At 38.3% G+C, this 26,317-nt stretch overlaps 3 protein-coding genes across 3 annotated transcripts in view; all 3 read left to right on the forward strand.

The window, feature by feature from the left end:
* The first annotated feature begins 2,509 nt into the window (after window positions 1-2,509).
* LOC146306983 (4-galactosyl-N-acetylglucosaminide 3-alpha-L-fucosyltransferase 9-like) lies at window positions 2,510-5,154 on the forward strand. The gene has a single exon (XM_084710817.1). It carries the CDS (start codon window positions 2,538-2,540, stop codon window positions 3,702-3,704), a length of 1,167 nt encoding a protein of 388 aa, XP_084566943.1. The 5' UTR covers window positions 2,510-2,537; the 3' UTR covers window positions 3,705-5,154.
* Window positions 5,155-10,630: 5,476 nt separating this feature from the next.
* Window positions 10,631-21,834, forward strand: tcp11l2 (t-complex 11, testis-specific-like 2). Its single transcript, XM_084711085.1, has 10 exons — window positions 10,631-10,772; window positions 14,236-14,416; window positions 14,692-14,827; window positions 15,861-15,981; window positions 17,436-17,659; window positions 18,164-18,297; window positions 19,305-19,492; window positions 19,914-20,095; window positions 20,282-20,454; window positions 21,190-21,834. The coding sequence occupies exons 2-10, from the start codon at window positions 14,248-14,250 to the stop codon at window positions 21,465-21,467; spliced, it is 1,605 nt and encodes a 534-aa protein (XP_084567211.1). The 5' UTR covers window positions 10,631-10,772; window positions 14,236-14,247; the 3' UTR covers window positions 21,468-21,834.
* A 3,711-nt stretch (window positions 21,835-25,545) lies between these two features.
* Window positions 25,546-26,317, forward strand: part of apaf1 (apoptotic peptidase activating factor 1) — a 54,732-nt gene continuing 53,960 nt past the window's right edge. Inside the window, exon 1 of the mRNA XM_084710804.1 lies at window positions 25,546-25,721. Within this exon, the coding sequence (XP_084566930.1) occupies window positions 25,578-25,721 (144 nt within the window). The 5' untranslated portion in view covers window positions 25,546-25,577. The remainder of the gene's footprint in view (window positions 25,722-26,317) is intronic.

The raw sequence follows: 26,317 nt of genomic DNA on the forward strand, positions 1-26,317 counted from the left end.
GGTCATACTTCCAGACTGATTACACAAGGTCGTGTAGCTCCTACACCTACAACTTTACAGAGCTACTACACAATGTGAACAAGTGGCAAAGCACATTTTAAAAAGGATCTAAAACATTTATGCTTTCTAAACGAGTAAGAAATACTTTTTTACTGAGAATGATCTGTAAGCTGTAGTCTGGTAGGAGTTTGTTTCCTCCTATTTTTCTTTCTTCTTTTCTTTTTTGTTTGGTTTGGTTTGGTTGAAGTTTTTATCAGCGTCACTGCTGTTGGTATATTTTCCTTGAACATGGCAGGGCAATATATTTATTGAATATTTTGTTCTCAATGATAAGCACTGATTATAACTGATGTTTACTAATGTGATTAGACAAGATATTGTCTTGTACTGTGATCGACCAAATTAATGTTAGGGACGATGCAAGGTGGGTGGGAGGTGTTGTGGTCATGTATGAGGTATATTTGTGCTGTATTGTTTTTCATGCTTGGATCCCAGGAAGAGAAGAGAATGAAGATCCCATTAAACAATGAACAATAAACATTACAGCCACACTGCAGGGATTGATTGTGACTGTCTTCTGCTTCTTTGTATGATTTGCAATAAAAAAAAAGGTTGAGAAATTTGTCTGTAGTTTAGAAAATTTGTTCCTGTCATAACACAATAATGCAATAATGTAACATAGAGGAAACATAGCTAAAATTAAATGTTTAATGAGGTACAGAGGAGCCTAGCGTTTATTTTAAATCTTCCAAATGCATTAGAATAATAAGGTTTGCGGACACTTATAAAAAAACGTTTGCTGTTCTCCCCCTTTGTTTAAAAAAATAAATTTACAATTACACAGTGAGTTTACATGTGTGGGCTGGATTATCAGGTGTCCACTGGTCTCCTCCTTTTTAATTACATAGTAAGTTTCCAAGCCACAAAATTCAAGATTCAAGACGGGTTTCACAAGTACAGTTGTGTGAAAACCTTTGGCTGGACAACTTCACTATAAAGATAACAGAAACAGAAACACAGAACTAGAAAATTAAAAAAAAAGATAAAACATACAAAGATATATATGATGTGACTAAATAAAAAAAAAATAAAATAATAATAATAATATTTAAGGGTAAGTAATCATGGGGTAACTATTAAGTAACTACTCAGAATTATAATCAATAATACCACATAAAAAATTCTGAACATATGCCTTTGCCCTCGAGTAATCGTTTTCCAGGAAAATACAAACTAAACATACAATACATACCTTCAAAACAACTTTTAAACATCAATTCTGACTTCACAGGAACTTCAACACAGATAACTGAGAACCAGCTGAGCCAAATAGATGCTTTAAAAAACACTGGTGCTGCTTTCAGTGTAACTGACCATGATCTACAGTTTAACAAACTTTCAGTGTAAATGCTGTCAGCTCACTTAAAGAAGGCAGGGTGTGTACAGAAGGGATTGAATTTGTGGTTCACCGAGGCAGCTGCCTTGCCCTGCTCCTATTTACGAGATTAGAAGAAGATTTGCTATATTACAACAGACATGATCATACTACCAGACAAGGTCACGCAGCTCCTACACCTACAACTTGTGCAATGCTCAGACCGTTTTAATTTACAGAGCTACCATGCAATGGAATATGTTCATGGGATAAAAACAAGTTGAGCAATCAGTAGTTTAGAGATTTGTTCCTGTCATAACACAATAATGCAATAATATAACATAGATGAAAGTGGATCAAACATAGCTAACATCCCTCCCCCACACACACACTTATTTAAGGCCCCACATACACCTGTAAAATACCTGCATGTTTAAGTCAGGTTTTGAAAACAGACAAGCTTTTCCTGACTGAAACCATTCCCAAAGCGTACCAACCCAAACCAGTTTCACAAGGTTACACTTGATACTATTCTCTAATAAGTCCTGCAGCAATGTGGTCTACTCCACCCTCTACTCATTTCCAACCCATCAGCCCCTCACCCTGTAGACTAGTATGTATTTCCAGTTCCTTTAGTTCACACCAGATTATTAAGTCCTTGCGGTGTGTATTGTGTCTTCTTTTCTAGTTTTCGTATCTGAATTTTGTTGATCTGTTGTACAGGAGACCTGTTACCTGCCTGTTCTCGACCTTGATTAGTGGGTTTTTTCTGGACTTTGGATTTTCTGCCTGCCTCATTGGACTTATCTGCCTGTGTTGGACTGCTGTTGACCCTTTCCTGCCTCACTAGGTAAGGTAACCCTTGTTTTTTTTATCATTACATCATTGAACCAAGTATTTTTCTGTCAGACATATAGCTAAAATGGCCTTTAAAACTGCTACAGATTCAACTGCTTGAGACTTAACATTTCAATACTGGCAATTAGCAATACATTTGAAATTACCTTTGGCCCTTTGAAAACAAAAAATTTATTTTGTTTGTTTCTGTGTTTAATTGATGCCCATAGAAAATCACCTGCTTTCAACCAAATAACACAGTTCAATGTCATATCAAATGTTCTGTCTATAATTAGTGGTTCTATTCATTCTCCAAAGGTGAGCCATGACCTCCCCAACCTGCAGGTGGATTTCTCTGCGCCCGTTTTTCTTCAGCAGCCTGGTGATGGTGTGTTTTCTGGCTGTTTTCTTCACATACTACAAAGCTGACATCAAATCCAGCACTTTGTGCGTACACAAGGAGAGAAGCAACTACTCCTGTCCTGTAGTTGCGTGTCCAGAGCGAGCGCAGACCCGGGAATCAAGTCCAAACTGTTCCACAGAGCTCCTCATAAACCAACAACCCGATGCCGCCCAGGAGATCAAGGCTGCAGCAGCAAATACTGAGCCTGACACTATTTTATTGATCTGGATATGGCCGTTTGGTTCCAATTTTAAACACAGCTGTAGTATATTCAATGTCCAGAAATGCCACTTGACAGGTGACAGGACACTTTACAATAAAGCCCACGGGGTTCTCTTCCACCACAGGGACATTCATGGAGGCATGCCAACAGAGCCACGCCCCTGGTTTCAGAAATGGGTGTGGCTTAATATGGAGTCACCTGCACACTCACTGCAAATCCCTCAGATAAACAACTTATTTAATTTGACATGCAATTATCGACGCGATTCAAGCATTCACGTGCCTTATGGGTATCTGGCGCCAGTCACACCTGAAGATGAGAGTTTCAAATTGCCAACGAAGGACAAGTTGGTCTGTTGGATTGTGAGCAACTGGAACCCGCAGTTTAAAAGAGTTGAGTTTTACAATGAAATGAAAAAACACATCGAGATTCATACTTTTGGAGACGCCTTTGGCCACCATGTAAATGAGCAAGACTTTTTGAAGATAGTTGCTAGTTGTAAATTCTACCTCTCCTTCGAAAACTCAGTTCACAAAGACTATTTCACAGAGAAGTTGTTCAGGTCTCTGATGGCGGGAACCGTACCAGTTGTTCTGGGCCCTTCAAGAGAAAATTATGAGAACTCTATCCCAGGAGATTCTTTCATTCATGTCAATGACTTTTCCACACCAAAGGAGCTGGCAGACAGGCTACTCTACCTTGACAAAAGCAATCCTGACTACATGAGCTACTTTAAGTGGGCAAACAGGTTTAAAGTACAAAGGACTTGGTTTGGCTTTGAGCATGCTTGCAGAACTTGTAGTTACTTACAGACCCACAAAGAGTATGAAGCTTTTCGTGATCTTAACAAATGGTACTGGGGTTAACAGAACTCCAACTTAAAGAACATTTACCAGATCACAAAAATATAAACATTACGCTTCTATTTTGCCCCAATGTGTCAGGAGTTGAAGTAAAAAATGTCAGACTTCTTCTCTGCACACAGAAGATTATTTCTCTTCAATGTTGTTTACAAATTTGTTAAAATCTGTGTTAATGAGCATTTCTGCTAAGAAAAGGTCTGGCATATAGCGATGCTTATGAATTGCTATTATCGGACTGGTCATAATAAAAGGACACCCTAAAACGTGCAGTTTTATCCTGAAAAAATAGTTTTAGTGGGCACTTAACTGTGGCAACTTCCATAAAGTCCATTCTAAAGACTGGTCTTAATTAAGACTCACTTAGCAGTCAGGACCAGGCTTAGTAAAGACAACCCACTCCTAGGACTTCAACTAAAGTGGTACTTTTATATTTAGACTTGTCATAAAGATGTCATTAAATGTTGAAAGGCTAGTTTGACGACAGAGTACAGTACCAAGGTGATTTAGCTTACAGAGTTGCCTCATGGACAGATTAGCAGTTAGCTAGTTTACTACTCACCACTGCCTGCTGTTATATGTAGCTGGCATTAGCAAGTTAGCTCAGTTAGCCATGGAGCTAGCTGCCTATAATTAGCTGACTCAGCCCTGGGTGGTGCATGGAGACAAAACTGGCAAGAAAACCACCTTGGTACTGTATCCCCTGTCATCAAACATTCTACTATCCATCTCGAAGGCTGTTTCATCTGAATTGCCTCTGTTTTCTACAAACAAAATTGTGTTCCATCAGAATAATTGGAAAGATGTTACCCCACACTGAAATTCTGCATACAGTATTTACTGAATGTGTCATACTACTGTCAACTAGGACGTCCTGTGGTTGTGGCACATAGTTTCACATTTCAGCAACTCATTCTGTAAAGGGCACAGCAGAAAACGAAATAGTGCTGTAATTGAAATACAGTTTTGAGGTGCTTGAACTTTGCTCGAGTATTTCCATTTTATGCTAATTTCAACTTCTACTTCACTACCTCACTACATGTATCTGACAACTTTAGTTACTTTTTCAAATTTTCAGATTTTTACATGCATATGACAAGTTTATTGAATATCATGTTTTGCTTTTCATGTAAAACAATTCATAAGGCTTTACGCAATGCCCCTTTGCTTCAGGAAATATTTTGCTTAAGGGACAAACTTCAGTTTGAAACCTAAGATGGTTTATGCAACCCAGCACAGGTGCTCAGGATTGGAACAAAGTTCCTCATAGCATTAAACAGACTACAAACCCTTTTAGATAACATATTCTTGTTGTTGTTATGTTAAATGTGAATATTTTTGTGCATTAGTGTTATATTTGCTGTTATATACTGCTGGTGGCATGTGCCATTATTTCTATGTGCAAGCACACATGCACACAGATCTCTAATTACAACAAAGACCACAATAGAAATAAGACATTGACACACATGACTTTCTTGTGTAATTATTGATGCTCTTTTATTTGTACATGTACTGGTGATGCAACCATGTAAATGAACTGACAATTAAATAAACAAACCAAGACCACCTGGCATTGCTTTGATATTACAGAAGTAATTTCATATGTCAACATTTAAAAGATGCATCAACATTTTCTTTTTTATTAAGAACTGTTTATATTAAGAATTAGCAATACTGTACCAGACTGTGATATTACATGGTTAATTATTTTATTTTATTGTTTTTGTTTTATTTTAGAAAAGGACAGCTGTGTTGTTTTTGTTTTACCATTTTGTACAAACATAATTTTGTTTCCTTAATTGAGTTGAAAATGCTAATAATCAATTACTCATTAATAATTAATATGATACAAAACACATTTTTCCTCTTTTTTTTGTTATTTTCATTTTTATTTATTTTTGTTTTAAACTGAAGTTTACGTTTCTTTATTCGACAAATGGTTCTTCCAAACAAACCAACGTCAACTGAGGCGCAATTACTGCCATTTTTTATACTATTGATTGATACATTTTTAATTGATTAAATTCTTATTAAAGGTTACTCACTTAATCATTGATCATTAATATCCCTACAAAACATGCTGTTCATGTGACATTTATTTTTAATTTAATCAATAACGGACAATTTTTCAAGTATTGTCTTTGTTTTTCGATATTGTGACATTAAATATTTTCATGGACTTTTTTACAGAGTAATATTGTACTATGAGCTTTTGGTATTACGTCCCTAATTAGCCCCTTTAATTTCTCATTTAATTGCCATTCTAATTTTTCTTTTCTTTTGTATTGTTTTGTTTAATGTCACACATTCAGTTTTCAGTGACTCACCAAAAGGTTCCAGGTTGGTTTGGAGTGGATGGAGTCTGAATTGAGATAACTGGATAGACATGTTTACCAGTTTATCCAGTTTGGGAGAGCGCCACTGGCCAGGTAAACAGGCCAAAGAGCTGTTGTTTCCATATACATTACAGTGAAAAACGAGCCCTCGGTGAGCGATAACATGACAAGAGCACAACACCCAGGAGTGCCTGGGTTATGAGGAATGATGACAAATTTATCCAGTGTGGGAAATTACGTCATTTACTTTATTTACAAAACATTATATCAGCTATAATAAAATAATTAAACCATCAGTTGACCAGCAAGAATATGAAAGCATCTGAGGTAGAAGAAGAAGAAAAAATAAATGAAATTTAATAAAATAAAATAAAAGTCAAGCCAGAGAGTAAGGGAAGAGATGTTTTTCTGATGGGCCCACATTATTGTTTCTCTTCAAATAGATTCCAATGGTGCCGTCTTCATCTTTGCCTCTGCAATATCTATATGTTAAAATCAACCCCCAACCTGTTGTAATTTATACCGTGACTGACCTACTTGGTTATGAAAGGGACTTGAATTATTCCTTGTCATGCAATGGATTTCTCTTGCTTTGTGAATTTCAATTTTGAGTGCAAAACTTTCACCAAAGATATGTAAATGCTTTTATTTCATATTACTGGCAGATGGTATGAGAGGGATATTCAGTTTGTAGGTGTGTGTTAAACAGTTTGAAGGCACTTAAAAAAACAGGTTTACAAAGTGCTTCACAAGCATTAAAAACAAAAACACACAGAGTATTTGCACAACAGAGTAGTACCAAGGCAACCAAGATCTAAGCAAGAATAAAAGACAAAAATAATAGAAGTGTCAGACAAGGAGACTCTTTAGTTAAAAGCCATCCTATAAAAATATGTTTTTAAAAGAGGACACTGAAGTAGCATGCCTAATCCTTTTTTTTTTCTTGTATCAGTCCTTGAACTTGAGTAAAGAATGTGTGTAGTTTTATCATCTCTGAGTCTCATTGCTTCAGCCTACTGTGCAAGGTTTATTGCACGGAGCTTCACATAACACTGTTACTAAGGGCAGCTTTCATAGGATGGCTGAAGGCGAGAAATGTATCCACAGCATATGTGTATGCCATGAAATCTTGCACAGTCACATTCTTTTCTGTCATTGGATGACACGTATGCACTTGCTTCACTTGTCTGTTGAGCAAGCGTGACTGCAGACTGAGGCACGCCATTTCATTTTGTGTGGAACACGTCATGCATTTTTTAATGGAGAGCTCTCTGATGATAGCAGACCAGAAGACTCTGACTGGTGTTTCTGGGACTATCTCAGCCAAAGCTGCCTAAAAGTAAATGAATATTCATGCATAAATTCTGCTTTAGATAGACATATTACAGGCTTTTTATTAGCAACAAGAACCACACCATATGTTCAGTACAACAGGTACTTTATTGGATTGTTGATGGGATTTGGGAAGGATGCGATGAGGGTCATGTATGGAGGGATCTCCTGACACGACAGATACCAATGGAACAGCAGTCAGCTTTACAAAAAAAGCATCTTGATCACTTCAGCAACACATACTCAGCACTTCTTGGAGCCATTCAGCTGGGGGTGAGCCGATGCCACAACACAAGTAAAAGTAGATGCAGGCATTCTGCTGGGGAGGGGAAGAGGGGGGAAGGCGAAGAAGGAAAAGTTTGCATGATCAGAGGGAATCGCTTCCATCAAATGAATCCCACCCTGCAAAAGTTTTATTTTTATATGTAGTGAGAGGAGAGGGATGAATGGGTTGAAAGGGAGGGATGAAGGGACTGAGGGGAGGGATGAAGGGGTCAAGGATAAGAATGGAGGGTTCAAGGGGAGGGATGTTGGGGTCAAGGAGAGGGATGAAGGGGTCGAGGGGAGGGATGTGATAATAGTAACCTTGGATCATTTTTTTTTCTTTCTTTGTAACTTGTGTGAACCTGACCTTCAACTATAAATTATGCAAATTACTTTTTTTTATATATATATCACACTTTCAATTTTCAGTGACATTCAGAAATTGCAACTCAACTGTCAATTCTTTGAACTTCCTAAAAAGCTCCAGGTTTTTTTCTCTTGTGATGGAATCTGAATTTTAGATAACTGGTTGGATGATGGACTATTTTTTTTCCTGTTTTTGGACTTTATTATTTGCAAGTAGCCAATAAACTGCATCATATACTCAGTGCAGAAGTCAATAATTTACCTGCTGTACTTGCTTTGTACTCTCAATATAATCCTTTTATTTGGACAGACAACATATCGCCAGAATGCAGCTGCTAGACTTACAAAAAAACAAAAGGAAATATGAGTAAGACTCAGTAACATCTCTCTGACATGAGTGTGAGCTAAGAACCAGCTAGATAATCAGGTCACCTGGAGTGGGTGGTCTGGTTATTTTATGTCCCAAGCTGCTGAGACATTACATTGTCTTTTAGGACCTGAGAACATTCCTTTTTAGCTGCACCCATATTCTGGTTTACTTTGTTCTCCCACTTGGAATGTAATGCGCTAAAGGTCACGTTCCGCTTTGTTGCTTTGCTTGAATGAATGATGGGACTAATTCTCTTCCTGTTTCAGGGCCTTTATACTTGCAAGAAGCCAACAAAAATAAAAACAAAGTATTTGTTTTAACTCAAGGCAGTTGGTGTCTTAAAACTGCCTTAAAATTTTAAGTGATTTTTCATATAATACAGGGGATGTATGTACGTGTGTATGCGTATGTGTGTGTACAGTGGTGGGGCAGGGGTGAAAAAAAATAAAAACAGGACCACCTGCATGTATCGGGGCACCAGTGTGGTGAAGATCATACTGAATTTCAGGTGAATTCCTGGTTTAGATTAAAATTGTTTTATTGTACAACAGCTACAACAACTCGCTAATCAAAACACACAAGGAACTATTTTAACCATTTTCAGGCATGTAGAGGCCAAATAATTTTCCACCAAGTGGAGCACCCCATGGCACAGCACTGTATTTTGGAAGGGCACATTAAAGGGTACTATATGACATTTTTTAGCAACTTCTATCAACTTCTTCAGCCTTAGACTTTCAGTACTGGACGCTCTGATATCTCAGATCAATCCAGTATAATAATTTAAATACACATAAATATTGTGATACAATATCTGGTTTGTCAGCACACTTTCTGTTTGTCAGAGACAACAGCTTTGGCTATTTAAAGATATGGACAGTATATTTTTATCTATAGTACACAGAAGCATCCCGTATTGCATCCTTAATTCTAGTACCTCCATCTAGTGGCCACTGGCAAAACAACTTTTCAACTCCATCTACACCATGCAACCACGATATTTTGATGAAATGAAGTCAATATTATATCAATATCATAAGACATTGAATTGACTCATATACTTTCCCATAACCATCACGTGTCTAGCCTTATTCATGCTAATTAAATGTAAAGATTCTAGTTTTTATTTTCAGAACCCTTAGGAATTTATAAACATAAGTTCTTCTAACCTAAAGCCTTCTGACTTGAATGAATGTAATGTACAGTGTTCAATCAACTCATTAAATTAAGTTTCTAAAGAAATGTGATCAGCATATTAGCAGACATCCCAGCATGCATTGTTTGAGAGCTAAAACTCTAAAACTGAGACCCTTCTTTTGTTATAATCTGAAGAAAACATATATGATGAAAAGTCCCTCTGTATATCTTATACACTTTAAGATAAATCATGGTGGCTTGTTTTCATAAGGAAATCACTGTAGACCATAATGAAGATTAGTATTGAATTCGGTCCTGTTTCACTTAACATTTAATTATTTAATTATTGTCTTTTGAAAGTTAGTGAATTTCATATTTTAAGGCAGCCTAGATACCAAGTTTTTTAAAACAAATATATACTGATGTTATTGTTTATTTATTATGTTTAGATGCTTTATTTTTAAATAGCTATTTATTTTAGTTTGTTTATGTTTATGTTTTCATATTTGAATTGATCCGAGGACTCTAAAAAGACATACATTAATTTAATTAGAAAAAAAAAATAGTTAAATTAATTAATTAAAAAATAGTTTCCTTGATTTGATTTCTATGGAATGAGTAAAACAATTTGCATTCAATTTCTGTCCATAATAATTCATAATGTTCGGTGAAGGGGGTCTTGACAGGAACCTTAGGTTTGCGAAAGTCTCGCGTGATTTGTATGTTTTGTTTCTTCATTGAGCACGTTGTACGCACTAATCATGTCTTATAATGTGAGGACGCTGTGTGTTCAAGCTCTGGGTTGATTTAGGGACAAAAAAACAAAAAAAAAAACACTTCATTAGAGTTAAAACAAACATCATGGTTTGGGTTTCAGTGATCACTCTCACGAGATCAGGTCTCAGGACAGAAAAAAAAACTGAATCAGAGCGGAGCGTACCAAAATGGTGGTACAGTGTAAAAGAAATTGCGTTATCTTGCCCTTCCCGTAGCAAATATGTACGTTTAGTTTTGTGTATACCCACTTTAAACTTACATTTGTACCGAAACACTGGATTTTTTTAAATCATCAACCTTGTGGTCGCCCTCGCGTGACCGTTGAACACCCCTGTGTATGAAATGGTTTCGCCTGTTTGTCCTCGGAGCCAGCTAGGGTAAAGAAGGACCTTTAAACTGAGCGACGAACTGAACAGAACAACAACGAATTTATCCTTCAGAGCTGAGCTATTTTTGGTGACAGTCTCCCTTTCCGGAGACTTGAATGAGGTAAAAGTCGCCTTTGATCCGTACATTTCATTCTGTTTGAAACTGTGAGTTATTCGGATGGTGCTGTCGGCAACTTCTGAGTTTGGCTTTGTTGTGGAGCGGAAACTTGGGTACCGTCTTCGAAGGTAACAACTAGAACTAACTTGTTAGCTAGCTTAACTAGCATGTTAACGTTAGTGTCGAAGTGACGTTAGCTAGTTACAGTTGCTGTGTAGAAAAATCAGTTTCATGATTTATATTCGGTTGTCATAGCCAGAGCTTTTGGTCAAGTAACAAAGACTACCGTGTTAATGCAGTCAACAGTGAGTCTCAAAGTTAGTATCTCCTACAAATATCTGTTGCAGTAAGAGCATAGTAGTCCCACTGCGCTGTGTGTCTGGGCTCTGGCGTGGATACAGAAATTAAATGTACTAGAGCATGGAGTTCTTGTTTTGGTCTGCAGCTCAGATCACGTGTACCCACTTCTTACGCGTGTGTGGATGTTATTTTATCCATGTGCATAGCAATGGAACCAGACATTTTCCATGTAGGGCTGAGAGACAGGGAGCTGCAGCCAATAGCGACACTCCCCGTGTGGTTAGCCCAGCCTCCCTGATCCGCTGCTTTGTTTACATTACACTGCAGTCAAATCTGGATCTCAGAAGCCTGCCTTTGTCTCTTCATGATTTACTGTAACAGTACGTAGCCTGCACGAGGCGATCTATACACAAAGAAACGTCATTCCCCATGCTTGCTAACGTTTTTGCTCCTATAATATTCATCCAAAACACCTGGGAAAATTGTAAACATGCATGCAGATATATTGTTGCCAGCACCCTGGGTTCTAGTGCAGTATTTGACAGTCTGCAGTGTATTTCAAATCAGTCAACACCTTCCCAACTGTTCTAAATCCATTCTCTAAACATGTTCATGCATGTCAAATGTGAAGCTACAACGAGTAGGTGATAATGGATTAGTTGTCAACTATAATTTTGAGTCATCTTGTAGCTCTGCATGACTGAATAACTTTAGGTTGTGGACAAAAGACATTTTGAGGATGTCACCATGGGCTTTGGGAAACAATGATTGACATTTTTTCAACACTCTCTGATGTTTTATGAACCAAACAACTAATCAATTAATCAACAAACTAATGGAGAGATTAATCTATAATTAATAGAATTGTTAGTTGCAGCCCGAGTCAAATATTTAGGTCTAACATTTCATTTCCCAGCCCTAACCATTATTAAAAATACCTGTGAAAGTCTCCTGTTTCATCGCCCTGATGTCATTTTGGATTTTATATATAGATGTAAAAAATATTGCCTGATATATCGGTATCCACTTTCCTTTTACTCCCTAATCTTGGTATTGTCATTGGCCCCAAAAGTCCAGTATCAGTTCCTGGTCTCTTGTTTGATCAACAACATTTTGCATTTTATTTTTACCTAACATTCAGACTACTTAAAGAGGATTCCTCATAATGAAGCAGCAGATGACAGAGTGGACGTAATCCGTAATCAGTTTTCTGGACTGCCCTGCTCCCATCGCTCAGGATAATCTCTGAAAATTGGCCTGCTGCGTGTCTGTGACCTAGCTGTCAAGTCTAGCAGATGATGTAATGAATGAGCACGGGTACATGGAAGTCACACACTCTCCCCACACCCACCCACCCTCACCCCTCTGAGCTATCTTTAAACCAAAAGAGCGAGCAAGTGAGGGAGTGTGCATTCATTTTTGGCAGTAGATAACTGAGAGCAGGGACAGGAACACCCAAGGGTCACCCTACCAGCACTGTATGTCTCAGATAATATTAGAAAAGCAGAGTCCGACTTTATCAAAGGTGTTACAGTAATTAAGTTACATTTGTATGGTTTTATTTTGCCAAGTGGTATTTGTTTATGTTTGTAATGATATGAACAAAAGTTGAGGTGACAAAAGTTGGTCCCTCTCAGTGTTTTACTATTATATATGGTGTTTTTGGACCTATGTTTCATTTTATTGCTGTAGATGTTTAAGGTTGAGCTCTTTTTAACTACTTAATATACTGTTGGGTGGTTAAATCTACAACAATGCCTCATATTTAAGACAATTATATGTTTGCACTATTTTTGAATTTACTGTAAGTTATTTTGGAGAAACTGTGTCCACTATATCATGATGTATATTGCTTAGCCCTACTTTAGATGTCATCAAACTACATCTTGTAATATTGTTTTAATGTGAGACAGATCCCTCGAGGCACAACTTGCATATTGTAGTTTGAATTTCTGACTCAGTTTGGCGTTAGCTCGTACTTTTCTTTCTTCACTCACAAACGTTTCCTTCCTTTGTTACACTAATGTTTATTTGTCTGGATAAAAGACGACACAGGGACAGGTGTAACAGGATCATTTGGACAGTTTAGAAGCCCTTCTGTTGTCACATGTTGCCCTGGAGACACATTTGATGTCAGATAGGCCCGGCACAGCGTCCCTTTTATCCTCAAGGAATACAAGGTGCTGTTTAACGTGCGTTCTGTTTGTGTCCTGACTTTGTCAACCCTTGTGGCGATAAACACACCCTGAATCAACGCAGTGTTTTTTCCAGTGAATGACTTCATGCACCGCCAGTGAGTTTAATATTAGGATAATAAGATGTTGACATTGATATTCAAAGCTGTGCAACAAGGCAGCTACCCATTTCCATGGAGACAGGCCTGCCAGCTGTTTTATTGAGTGTGACTGGTGTTTTTGTTACACTCTGCCTTGGCAACAGAAACTATTGCTTAAGTGAAAAATGAATGCTTCCTCACTGACTCTGCTTCACTGAAACACAAATACAGATAAAACTAAGGTAAACCTTACTTAACCTGTATTTTTTTTCCATTTGATAGTTTTGTTATTGCCAGCGATCCCAGGAAAAGACAAAAACAACAGTCTCTTTGTCTGTGACTCACAGCCCCAAGCCCCTTTGTTTGTTTGTTGGAAAAAAAAAAGCAAAGGAATTCCCCAAAACAGCTGGACACTTTAGTTTTAGCAGATGCTACTCAAACAGGAGTATACTGTACAAGTATGAAATACTGTTGTTGTTGTTTTTTGAAACTTTATTTTTATCCTCAGTGAAAGCATATAATCCATTACAGCTTTGTATCATGACATAATACTTTAGGAAGAAGCAACACATGAGTAATAAAAAGTGCTAGAATTCTAAAATTTGTTGCAGACAACAGAACAAAAAAACACACACAGATATTAGTTGTTAGTAAGATAAGTCATTTTTGGTTTTGGTCTTTTTGTGGGACTTGTGCTGATGATGAAAATACAGGATATTACCAGACAACGAATAGCAGAGATCTTTTACTGTTGTTTGTGATATTCGATATATTGTTACATTCATTAAATACCTATTAACTTATGACTTGCTGAACAGATTGAGTTAAATGTCTTGTTATGAAATTCAGTGGGTTTTTTTTGTGAAGTTATAACCAACTTCTTACGCACAGTGGTAACCCAAGATGCCTCTAAACGACGAGCGACCTGCCTCCACATCCAGCGGTGACGACCAGGGCAGCGATGTGGAGTCGTCATCAGAGTGCTGCAACAGCATGACATCGACCAGCGACCTGGACTGTTCCCGCGAAAGCTTCACGAGCGACTGCTCCAGCAAGCATTGCACACCCTCCTGTGAGTCAACCTCTGACCTTCTGTTGACACTTCTGTGTCCATGATCCTTTCTTAGGAGAGGCTACAAGTTGTTTGGCTTCTGCACTGTCCCAGACTTCACTTTGTTTGTACTTTATTTTAGTTTCAGAGCCTGTGTTTTATCTTTAATCACATTCCATTCCAGGAATAACCGCCCACAACACTATCATCATACAACTTTAACATGTGATTTTATGCTCTCACTTCTTTCATTAAGCTCCCATTTACAAAGCTTGCTCTATATTTGGTTCCCACAGCAAGCCCACCCAAAACCTTAATGCTGGACGAAGTCATGGAGTCTGCCAAAGACCTGCTTAATCTACGCTTGGCCCATGAGATCACTGTGAACCGCAACTTCCATGTGGAATCAGCTGACAGCCTACCTCAGAACAGGTATACTATGACAAAGATCCTGGGTGCTCAGTTGTTCACACCGTGTTTTGTGGATAATCAGTGAATGTAAATACCGCAGAGAACTGCACCTGATGGAAGAGAACTTTTATAACTAAAAAAAAATGTGAGTCTTATGTCATATGTTGCCACCGATGTGTGATTTTTCAAAGGTAAACAAGACAGCAGAAATCCAAGGAGACACCATTATTTGTGCCTAAACTACAAGTGAATCAAGCAAAAAACACTGGTGAATTATTAAATAAAGCCCTATTCACATGATTGCCTGGGGACGTCTTTTAATTTGTAATAATGCAGATGTCATCTGTGATCTTAATCCTGTGTGAATCTGCCATGTCTGTAATTTGTAAAGTAAAAATTCCACCACAAATCACCCACCATATTTCACCAAACAGAGGTCATGTGATAATATTAGTCTCCTGCAAATCAGCCCTACATCTCTGTGATTGAGGGTCATAATTTTCATATTCATATTTTTCAGCATCCGTTTTCTGTTGAGTGGCACAGTGGTGTAGGGGTTGGCACAGCCAGCTGGGGAGATTGTGGCAGGGGCTTTCAGTGCAGAGTTTGCATGTTCTCCCCTGTGTCAGCATGGGTTCTCTTCTGGTACACGGAATTTATCAAATATCACTAAAAAATGGTCAAGAAGCCAGATATGAATGCTAAAAATGGTTAAAAACTCAGATATAAGCACTAAAAATTGTGAAGAATCCAGATATCAACACCAAAAATGATTAAGAACCCAGATGTCAACACTAATCTAAAAAGCTGTCAGTCTCTGTTGTCTTTATCACAACTTGCTGAACTGAACAAGAGAGTGAAGAGAACAGAGACAAAGAAAGATGAGGGCAGGAGAGGAGAAGAAATGTTTGTTATTTACTAGTTACAGTGCTGGATTTTCTTCCCTCAGTGTTTGCAGAGGTGGCAGAACAAAGCCACAAGCCAAAGCACATTTCACAATTGTCCATTTTTATGCTCAGCTAAACAAAATCCCCCATTTCTTTGTTTTTTTTAGTTTATGGAAGGTAGTTCGAGATAACGTCCACAAGGCCTTCTGGGACATCCTGGAGTCCGAGCTGAACGACGACCCGCCTGAGTATGGCCAAGCCATCAGATTATTGGAGGAGATCAGAGAGGTCAGCACACACAATCTGATGTTTACAGCTTCACTGGACCTGTAGAAATAACTTTAAAGGGATAGTTCAGATTTTTTGAAGTGAGATTATGTGACGTACTTATTGATAGTCAGTGTATTAGTAGGTGCTGGTCAACTCGCCCTGAGTGTGAAGAAGCAGAAAAGGAGTACCATTATGGAAGCTAGGTAATGTACTGCTGAGGACAGAGTCAGCAGCAAAACATATTTTAGCCACTTAAAAAAAGCTCCATCTAAAAAATCAATATTAGTTTAAATCTATGCAATATTTAGAATATTTTCAGCTCTTTTCTTTGCTGTCAGACAGCCTTTTTGGGTGGAAAAGCTGCCATTATATACCCCAAAAATCTCTCTGTCGCTCAGCCAGAATCCATTGACAAAATCGGTCATTTTAACTCATAGAACACGGGAGTCGCTGGTCTACTGTGGCCACGATCAGTTAGTTTATTTGTGTTATTGTGGGACTTCAATGTTTTAAAAGGTTGATTTGGATTCACCAGTCAAACAATGACACAAACGAACAGATCAAGGCAGCAGTAGAGCAACAACTCCCATGTTCTGCAAGGTTAAACTACTGATTTTGACAATGAAGTTTGGTTGCGTGAGAGAGAGAGTGGTATCTGGTTTATGTAACTGTGGCGTCCTGTAGGAAAAGGCTGTCTGACAGCAAGATGCTGGTATTGTTCTTCACTTCTCCAAACTGGGGGCGTGTGAACGACCACCTGCTGTAGTTATCAGAATTTCCTAGTTGAAATTGCCAACTTCTGACCTCATAGCGTTCCAGGTGCGCAGCGCCTGAAGCAAGCAAAAAACGTGGCTGACTGTGGCAGATTGATGTGTTTAATTGCAGAGTGTGCGCTCACTTTAACGCTCATCAGTCCAGCCTCATTTCATAAACAACACAGAGGAGGGAAAACAATCCATGAGATAACAGATGCCACTAAACATTTTATGTTATGACACCTCATAACACTAAGACATCAATTTACATGCAGAACAGATTTTATTAAATCATAGTAGCTATTATTTTAGACTTCAGTTGCTGCTGTCATTGTTTTATGATGTGTGTGATGTCAGATAACAACTTTTTCATGACGTCGGGTTAGATGTATTTGCCCTGAGTTTGCAAGGAACTCGGACGTTGCGTAGCGTTCCATTATACTTTTTCTAGTAAGAAATTGGAAATTTTCAAGTTCTGAGTTGTGTGGATTGCAGCAATAATACACTATCTACAAGTATGTAATACAACCCCACTTCAGAAAAATCTGAACTATCCCTTTAATGCTCTCACTCACATTTTCTTGATGTTTATTTGCAACAATTTAAATGATCTTCTGAAATTTTGTTACTCATCTGGTTCTGTTTATCTCCATCGTCTCCTTTATGACTGGTACACACAGATCACTGATTAATTAAATAATTTTCCTCTTTGGACAGATCTTACTGTCATTGCTTAACCCGGGTGCCAATCGGATGAGGACCCAGATCACGGAGGTGCTGGACATGGACCTGATTCGTCAGCAGGCTGACAACGATGCTGTAGACATCCAGGGGCTTGCCGCTTACGTTATCACCACCATGGGCAAGTTGTGTGCTCCGGTTAGGGATGAGGACATCAAGAAGCTCCGCCAAAACACGGATAACATAGTGACACTGTTCAGGTAAGCACACAATCAGGGCTTAAAGCATTTAAAAACATTTAAATGCTTATTACCAGAGATTGAATTGTCTGTCTGTGAGAATACACAAACTTTGTTTTCTTATTTTTTTAGTCTCTTCTAATTAAAGTGCCTACAATTTTCATATTGTATTTATTTTGGAGGCCCCTGTGGACAAAGGCAATAGTGTTTACACTGTCATAACCACAAAATATAATGTCAAACATAAAATTATCAAAATAAAAATCTTCCCCTGCTTCTTTTTAACTGGCTAACCCAAAACTATAATTTTGGATGGTGAAAATGTAATTGTTTCATCTGATTTCAAGAAGAATCTGACCCCGTAGCAGGAATGATGATATAAAAATTGCCAATCTTCTCACTGATTGTCTCATTTGCTTATGTAAGTCATATAGAGGCATCAGTAACAATGAGTTGGTTTCATAACTAGTTAAAAACTCCTTGTCGTAGGTTTAATCACAGTGGCTCTTCTTTTTTCCACATCAGAGAGATCTTCCGTGTGCTGGACCTGATGAGGATGGACGCCGTCAACTATGACATCGATAATCTGAGGTTTGTGCTGCAGGGCCAAGGTGTTGAATACGAGAGAGCGACGTTTCAGAGCTTCCTGGACAACCATGGTGAGTGAACAAGAACACAGTTTTCTCCATAGCTTTTAATACAGTGTGGTGACACTGCTACAACATGTGTAATGTGCCATATAATGCAGGGTTTCCACAAGTACTTAAATCACCCAGTATTGTTCTGTATTCATTATGGGAGCAGCACCAATGTCTGCCCCGAGCGCCACCCACTCTGCAACAGCGTTAATGTTGCAGTCACTTAGATTCAGACAGACAGTAGACGGCAAACTCTATATCTACGTAGTGGATGAGAGAAGGATGGTAAAATTACATGAGGCCAGCAAAGAATACCGTCGGCGGTAACACAAGTTAAAATATTTTAACTTTTTACCGTCCTCCACGACAGACTTTACAACCGGATGTGATGTAGCCCCCTCACACAAGGAGAAAACATGTCCGAGCTGGTTATTTTGGTTATTTGCAACAACTGGAACTATATGACCAGAGCTTAAAATTGTACTAAGATGTTACAAGAGAGGCTGACGTTTCCAAACATGAAGACTGCATTCGCTATTTAGAGAAAGCAGCATTTTACAGCCACATATGTTGTTATAATATTTACTTTAAATAATACACACAATAAATTATTATTATACAATACATCGCCATAGCAGCATAGAGTCATATGTGTTTCGTTTTGCTGTCCCGCCACTCTGTGGGTTTGTTTTATCCCGTTCCATTTGAATGCAACATCCTCCTCCTGCAACTCTGGTAAACGACTTCCTGACAGCATTTGAATGTTCATGTTAAATGTGAATTAATTCATTTACTTTGCAAATACATCTCGAACTTTGATTTTCCTTCATATCCTTTGTACTTTATTTTGCCAGTAATGGTCATGAAATGGTTTAGAAAAGTTTTAAGTTTAACTTGTTAAAACCAGCAGAAACCCTGTAAAAGAACATTTACTCATGTGAAGACATATATTTGATCAGTGGAATAAACAATCTGTCTTAAAGTGCATTAAGAACAAACTCCTCAGTATAACTGGTTAACTTCCTCAGGTAATCTGGACCGCACCACCTCGTGGATAAAGTCGGCGCATGAGGAGCTGCTGACGGCCATCGTTCCCACAGAGGAGACTAAAGGTCAGGGGAAAGGACAGCAAGCGGTGCCCGGACCTTTTCAGGTCCTCAACACTGCCATCCTCAACATCCTCACATGGGACTACGATGAGAGCCCGCTGCCTGAGGTGAGTGTGTTTAGTGTGTAAGTAACTGAAAGAGAGAACCTTTTTTATATCTGGAGCCATTATTTTGTGAAATAAACATATTATTTTCTTCTATTTAGTGGATTATCAGCTTTCATTGAGCCAACCACAAGGTTCTTAAATCATCTATTCTTCTTCTCTCTTCTGAGTTAAGATGAATCCAAAATACACATTTATTTAAACAGATTGGAATCTCGACTTATGGGTCATTACATGCTTTAAGTATTTATTGGTGGAAGCAGTGATTTTCCAGAGTCTTCTTAGTGTGTGTGATTAGTGGGATTTAGTTTTGTTTTAAGATGTATTTCTCACCTTCGGACAGAGCCAGGCTGGCTGCTTTGCAATACCTCCACAAATTTTCAAACTATTCTTTCAAGTCTCTTCCTTTTTGGTTCTCCTTTAGACGTGGATGACTGATGAGATGCGTCTGCAAGAGATTCAGTGTCAGCTGCAGCGGTGTCAGGCAGTGAACGAGGTGCTGCTCATCGTCTACAGCACCATCGGAGGGCCAATCCAGGGTCTGCCCTCCCTGTCCGACCGCCTGAAGAGGATGACCGGTGTGCTGCTGGATGGGATGCATCGCCCGTAAGTTTGCCTTTTTTTAAAACCCATTTTAAAGGAAAACCCTGACTATAGGTCATACATTGACTATGGATGAGTTCCTCATACATTCCCACATCAAAAAATCTGGACTAACCCACAATCTGTATTCAAACGTACAGCTGATTATCACAGGTTATTCACATCACTCTCCTCTCCTTCTCTCTGTAGGAGCTTTAACCTAGAAGAGGCACTAGAGGGCGTCAGTGCTCAGATCTGCTGCGAGCTCAACAAGTCTCTAACAGAGAGGAGCTACCCGGCACTGACCCCAGCGCTGCAGGCCGTCCTCAGAGGCCAGATCTGCAGCATCACTCAGAAGGACAATCCCATCCGCACTCTCGTTGGTAAGACAGAGGCAGAGGCTTTGCGCTTCTTCCTTTTTTTTTTAAATTGCTGGTTAGAACGTGCTGCACCTTAGACTTCATTCTGCTTAACTTATACCTGCTGACCTCATTAGTGCTGCTAATTAGGAACCTTGTTTGATGAAATTGGGACTTAAAATGCTTACTGTTCATGCAAAGTGAACACGTAAAAGTAAGGAAACAGGTTTGGGAAGTAACCAAGAGTTTACAAGGGTATAAATAGTTTTTCCATGTGGTACAGATTAGTCTACATTTTATTTTTTATGTGATACATTTCTCCACCAAGAGCAGAAAGATTCCTGAATGTAACAATAGTAATTTGGAGTATGGGGCAAGGAAGTTACAAAAATTACAAAATCACAAGGCTTTTAGATATGTCGCAATACTGGCAAGTTTGTTTTAACAAAAGCCATGTTCAGTGGCACTGAAAAAAAAAGAGTTTGTTACATACTGGTGAGGATAAACTAGTCATATTTATGCCAAATGATTGATTTTTTTAGTAAGTAGTCATGTAATAAGTGGGATTACATACAGTGAGCAGGTCATTATGGCAAAATAAACTCTCAGGATGATTTGAGACTCCTGCATCATTGTGCCATAATGTCCTGCTCACTTTACATTATCCCTTACATGTTTGTGCTTTTAAACTAGCGATTTTCCACTTATAAGTCATTTCTTAACCTTTCCTTTGCTCTTTTTTCCCTTGATTCCCTGCAGAGGATCGTGTGCAGCAGTACTTCATGGCACTCATCTGCGATCCCAAACCCCAGCTCAAACTTGAACAGGTACCAGCTGGCCTGACCGCCATCAAACCCGAACTCGCTGTCATAGGAGCAAAGTTCGTCTCCCTGGCCAACTACAACAAGCTTGTTTATGGACCTTTCTACTCGGACATCATCAGGAAGCTGCTGTTTAGTGGCAGCAGCAGCCCACCAGCAGCAAACCCTCCTCCTTCTCCTCAGGACGCCACTCATGAATCCGTCCCATCCAATTAAAACCAAGCTTTGGCTCATGTAGTCCGAGGAGTCTTTTTGCTACTAGACATAGCTAAAGCTGAGGGGGTACCACAGTAGCTTGGCAGTATAACTGCTTCGCTTGGCTAGTGTGCTCCAATAGTTGGAGCTACCTTTAGTGGGTTATAAATGTAGTTTTTATCACTACATGTAGCAGTGAAGGCACTGCAGTGTAGGCAACATGCAGGTGACATTTAATGTGACCTGCCTCCTTTGTGGCAGATGCCCTAAAATGAGCTCTCCTGTGAACATTTACAGCTTTAAACCAGAAAACCAGTGTTAGCGACTCATTTCTGAACCTAATAATGATCCCTGTAGTGTCAAACTCCTGTTACTGTGGAGAGAAAAAGGGCAAAACTCTATGAAGCTTTATGAAGCAAAGAGGAAGAATCTTATATATTAAGAAAAGTAGCAGAGTAGCATATCAGATTCTTTATAACAAGATACTTATCACAGGTGACAATATAGTACAACTACAGTTGAACAAATTATATAAAACACAAGACAGCTGTTTTTCCATTGAACTAGTTCTTTTGATTGTTCTCATTTTATTTTTTTTATCAGCCAGAGAACTAAACTCTGTATTCTGTTTAATCCACTGATATTACAATACAGCAAAAAAAAAAAGAAAAAAAGAAGTAGAAATACGTTTTGATTTTACAAATTAAGAAAAAGAGAAGTTGTTTGCATGAGTAGCTTTGTGTTGGCGTTAAGTCGTTTTACTATTTACTTGAGTAACTTGTTGGAGTATGTGTCACGTGTTGTATGTTCTATACTTTTACTTATTCTCTGCCAGTGGAATCCTTGTTATGTTGATTCAGTTGATATGTTTGTTACATTTCGAGGTACTGTAGTTGTTACAGTATTGTTGTGTTGGTTGTTAGAACATGTGAGGGAAATGAAAGGTGCTGAACTCTTAAAAGTGTGTCCAAAATTTCCAGAGGACCCCAATGATGCACAAAGAAAAGCAGTTAAGTACTTTACATGAAAGTTTACATGAATATGTGGGAAGTCGTTCTTTTTTTGTGTACCACAGTTAATATAATAAAACAAAAAAGAAAAGAAAGAAAATTGTCCACATCTTGATTTATTTGAGGACAGATTTGAAGTGCTCTGAGAAGATGACATGTAATGTTGGGACGTTGTGTAAAGCATAAAAATAACATTAAATTTCTTGAAATCAAGTTGAAATAGATATGCAAATCACAGCATTCAGTTTGTGTTTACGTTTTATGCAACATCCCTCCTCCGGTGGAACTGTGGTTGTAGGATTTCCTGCATAAGTGTTTTTTAGATGGTTTCAAACACTGACTTGGGAGCTGATTAACAACTTTCCAGAGTATGTGTCCTATATATTTTGCAAAAAAATGTCAGACATGTTTTAACATGGGGAATCTGAAGATGACTGGACTGTCTGGTTTGCAGAACTGAACTGAACTGAACTGAACTGAACTGAACTGAACTGGAAATGACAAGCTATCACTCTCATGGTACCCACTTTTCAGTTAATTCCAATATGTTTCGCATTTAATATGTTGCTCTTAAGTAAGGGTTTCATCTACAAAACACCCAAAAATTGGTACTGGAGACTGGTACAGAATCTGTATTTACAATATCAGTGTAGGTGAGGCAATTAATTTAATTATTTTAGTCTCATCTTTAAAAAATATACATAGAGATTTTTTTTTTACTTTTATTGCTGTCTTTTACTAGTCTAAGTTTACTTGTCTTTACAACAAGCTGATTTGTTCACAGCATTATACAGTTAATCTGTTTGTGGCTACTTATAATTGCATTATCAGTGTGCATCACTGTGCTGTGAGGAATAAACAACAATGCTCTCATCTCTTGCTGTCACTAGGCAGCAATGTTACCTTTAAATGCAATCCGGAAATCTTGCCATTACGACTTGCAAACAAAGTGAGACGTTTCATTCAATATAATATTTTGTAGGCTGAAACTAGTGTAGCCTATGTCACGAATTTATAAGAAAAACAACATTTGGTTAAATTAATCACAGATTAATTATTACATGAAAAATATTCTTATGAGATCATTTGTGTTTGTCATTACCTGATATAACGGCATTAAAATGAGTAAACCATTTTATTTCCGAGCATAATAGTAGTCAGTGAAAGCACCACCAGTTTGCCTGGTTACAAATGCCTTAAATGCATGACCTCACCGGTCACGTGGTTTAAATGCCGCCACGCAATTGGCCGCTTCTCGCCGGGGTAGTTGTTTTTCTTGCGAATCCGGAAGCTCTCTTACAAAAATTGGGCGTGCAGTACAACGACAACACAGAAATTAACCAGCTTTTAACACATTGGACTCTTTAAAGCGTGACTTCACTTTACAGCCACACACAGTTCAACAAACACCCTCCTCGCTAAGTAAAAGAAGATTTTCGTAAGTATTTGCTGGCGTTTACTTTCTTTGTTTCATTTTGTTGGAGGGCTGAGTGAGTGAACTTGTCGAGACAAGTGTTGAAATGAGCAGAATGTCAGTCAGTAACGTTACTGTAAGTGATAAGACGAAAGGTCGCCATAAAGTATGCTAGCAGAGTTAAATTTAGCTCTGACTTGTAGCATTTATATTCATTTAAACATTCAGTGACAAGCAGTCCAGAGCTGTCAGAAATATATCTGTAGTCACCACTGATAGAACATACAGCTGTGGTACTCACACACACACCATTGTATTGACAGAAGAAGCTATGGAGAAGAAGTGAATAAATAAACCTTATATTAACCAGCTAAATTTAAGTTATGTAACTTTGACTGTATTACTTTAGAACAAAATATTCATAGACCGTTTAAAGTCTATGAAATGTCACTTCTGTTTGCTTTGGGAAGGTCTCTGTGTCAAGCTGTCAAAAACTTGTCTCGTAATTTCACTTTCAGTATCTTCCTGTTCCTCTTTGTGAGATTTGTTTATCTGTCCACATACTTTTGTCTATTTTGGGGCACTTCAATCAAAAGCAAATTTGTTGCCTGCTGTTTTTTTTAATAATTGATTAGTTGTTTCAGTCTTTTTTTTTTTTTTTCAGAAAATAATGTCTTCTTAAATGTGAAGATTTGCTGCTTTTCTTTTCTTTCTTTGTATTTTTTAAAAATGTTTTATTAACATTGAGAGGTTTACAGTCAGCCACAGATTTCACAGATGAGTAAGCCAATGACAGTAAATTAAAAAAAAATAAATAACTGACACAGGCAGGACATAGTGCATTGAAAACAATACATCTACTGTCTCTAAGTCAGACCACAGAGCCCAGCAGTTACTGTGTGCAAACAATAATAATAATAATTTATGTTATAAAACTGAAAAGGCTCCTGTCTTAAACAAGTGCTGGACACAACTTATCCACTGTGTGATACCCGGACGTTCCTCTCACAAACACTTATGTTGCTTTTCTTTGTCATTTATGACAGTACATTTTATAGACTAAATGATTAGAGCTAACTGATTATTTATCGAATATTAAATTAATTGCTAACTATTTTGTTAATCATCTAATCCTTTTGAGTTATTTTTTAATTTAAAAATGTCATAATTCTCTGATTTCAGCATCTTAACGTGAATATTTTCTGTTTTCTTTACTCTTTTGGAAAACACTGATTGACACTTTTCACCATTTTTCTGACATTTTAAAACAAACAACTAGAGTAACTGACTGAAAAATTATTTTTTATTTGCAGCCCTGGATGTGTCCCATTCTCATTCCCACAGTTGAGCAAATTGGGGTTCGCTTTGACTTTGACGTAATGTTTTAGAATTAGCTTCTGTGTTGGGAAATGAGTGCGTAAAAAATACTGATATAGTAAATTAAAAATTAATTCATAACCTTTTGTATAGTTATATTTCATTAATAATGTACGGTTGTCATAAAATCGTAAAGCACACCTGCCTCTGAACACCAATTTGGGCTGTTTTAGACAATAGTGAGCTCCCAAATATGTGTTTTTTGGCATTGGGTGTCCACATACTTATGGCCATATTATGTACATCACTAAAGTTCGTCAAACGTCCGTGTATCTCCTTCATTAATTCGCAGAGCACCAGGATCCTGCATGGTTGGCGTGCTGTGCGGAGATGGCGTTGGAAGAAGGTGCGCGGAGCTGCCTGCTGCGCTTTCGCCACCGACTGGAGCAGGACATGAAGCCGTCCTTCCTGATGGACCACATGATCAGTGACGGCGTGCTGACTGTGGACGAGGAGGAGAAGATCAGGACCCAGGTGAGCCTCTGATTCACCTGGGAGTGTGAGCGGGAAATGATTCACCAGGTGGAACCAATGTTACGTAACACGTTTTCTGAGATTCGTTCCTGCTTCCTTCAGTTTAGTTTTGACTTTATTCTTTTTCCAAAACTGACTCACCAAATATTATGAAGAAAAACACTTAAATCCCCCTTTCCTTAAATCCCGAAAGAACTCTTTCATCAAGTGTTCTTTGTACCGTTATATAAAAGGGTCCTCTGTGGAACCCTGTGGCTGGGTTCTTGAGAAAACCTGTGGAATATAAAAGGTTTCTCAGAGGAACCCTTGATTGGGATCTAGAGGAAACCCTTGGAACAGAAAGGTTCTCATTAGAGCACTCTTGGTGGGTTTTGGGTGAAGCCCTTGGAATATAAAACTGTTTTCCAGTTCCCTGGGTGAGCACTTGGTAGCACCCTTAGAAGGTGGAAAGGTTCTAGATACAACCCCTTGAAGAGGGTTCTGGATGGACCCATTATGCCGTAGAAGGCTCATAGAGGGTTCTGGGTGAAACCCCTCACAAATGGTTCCAGGTCTAGCCCTTTATGTTGGGTTCTACGTTTGAACTCTTTCTAAAT

This window comes from Lutjanus erythropterus, chromosome 22 (genome assembly GCF_056507025.1).
Source record: "Lutjanus erythropterus isolate fLutEry1 chromosome 22, fLutEry1.hap2, whole genome shotgun sequence".
In the NCBI taxonomy this organism is placed as follows: Eukaryota; Metazoa; Chordata; class Actinopteri; order Lutjaniformes; family Lutjanidae; genus Lutjanus; species Lutjanus erythropterus.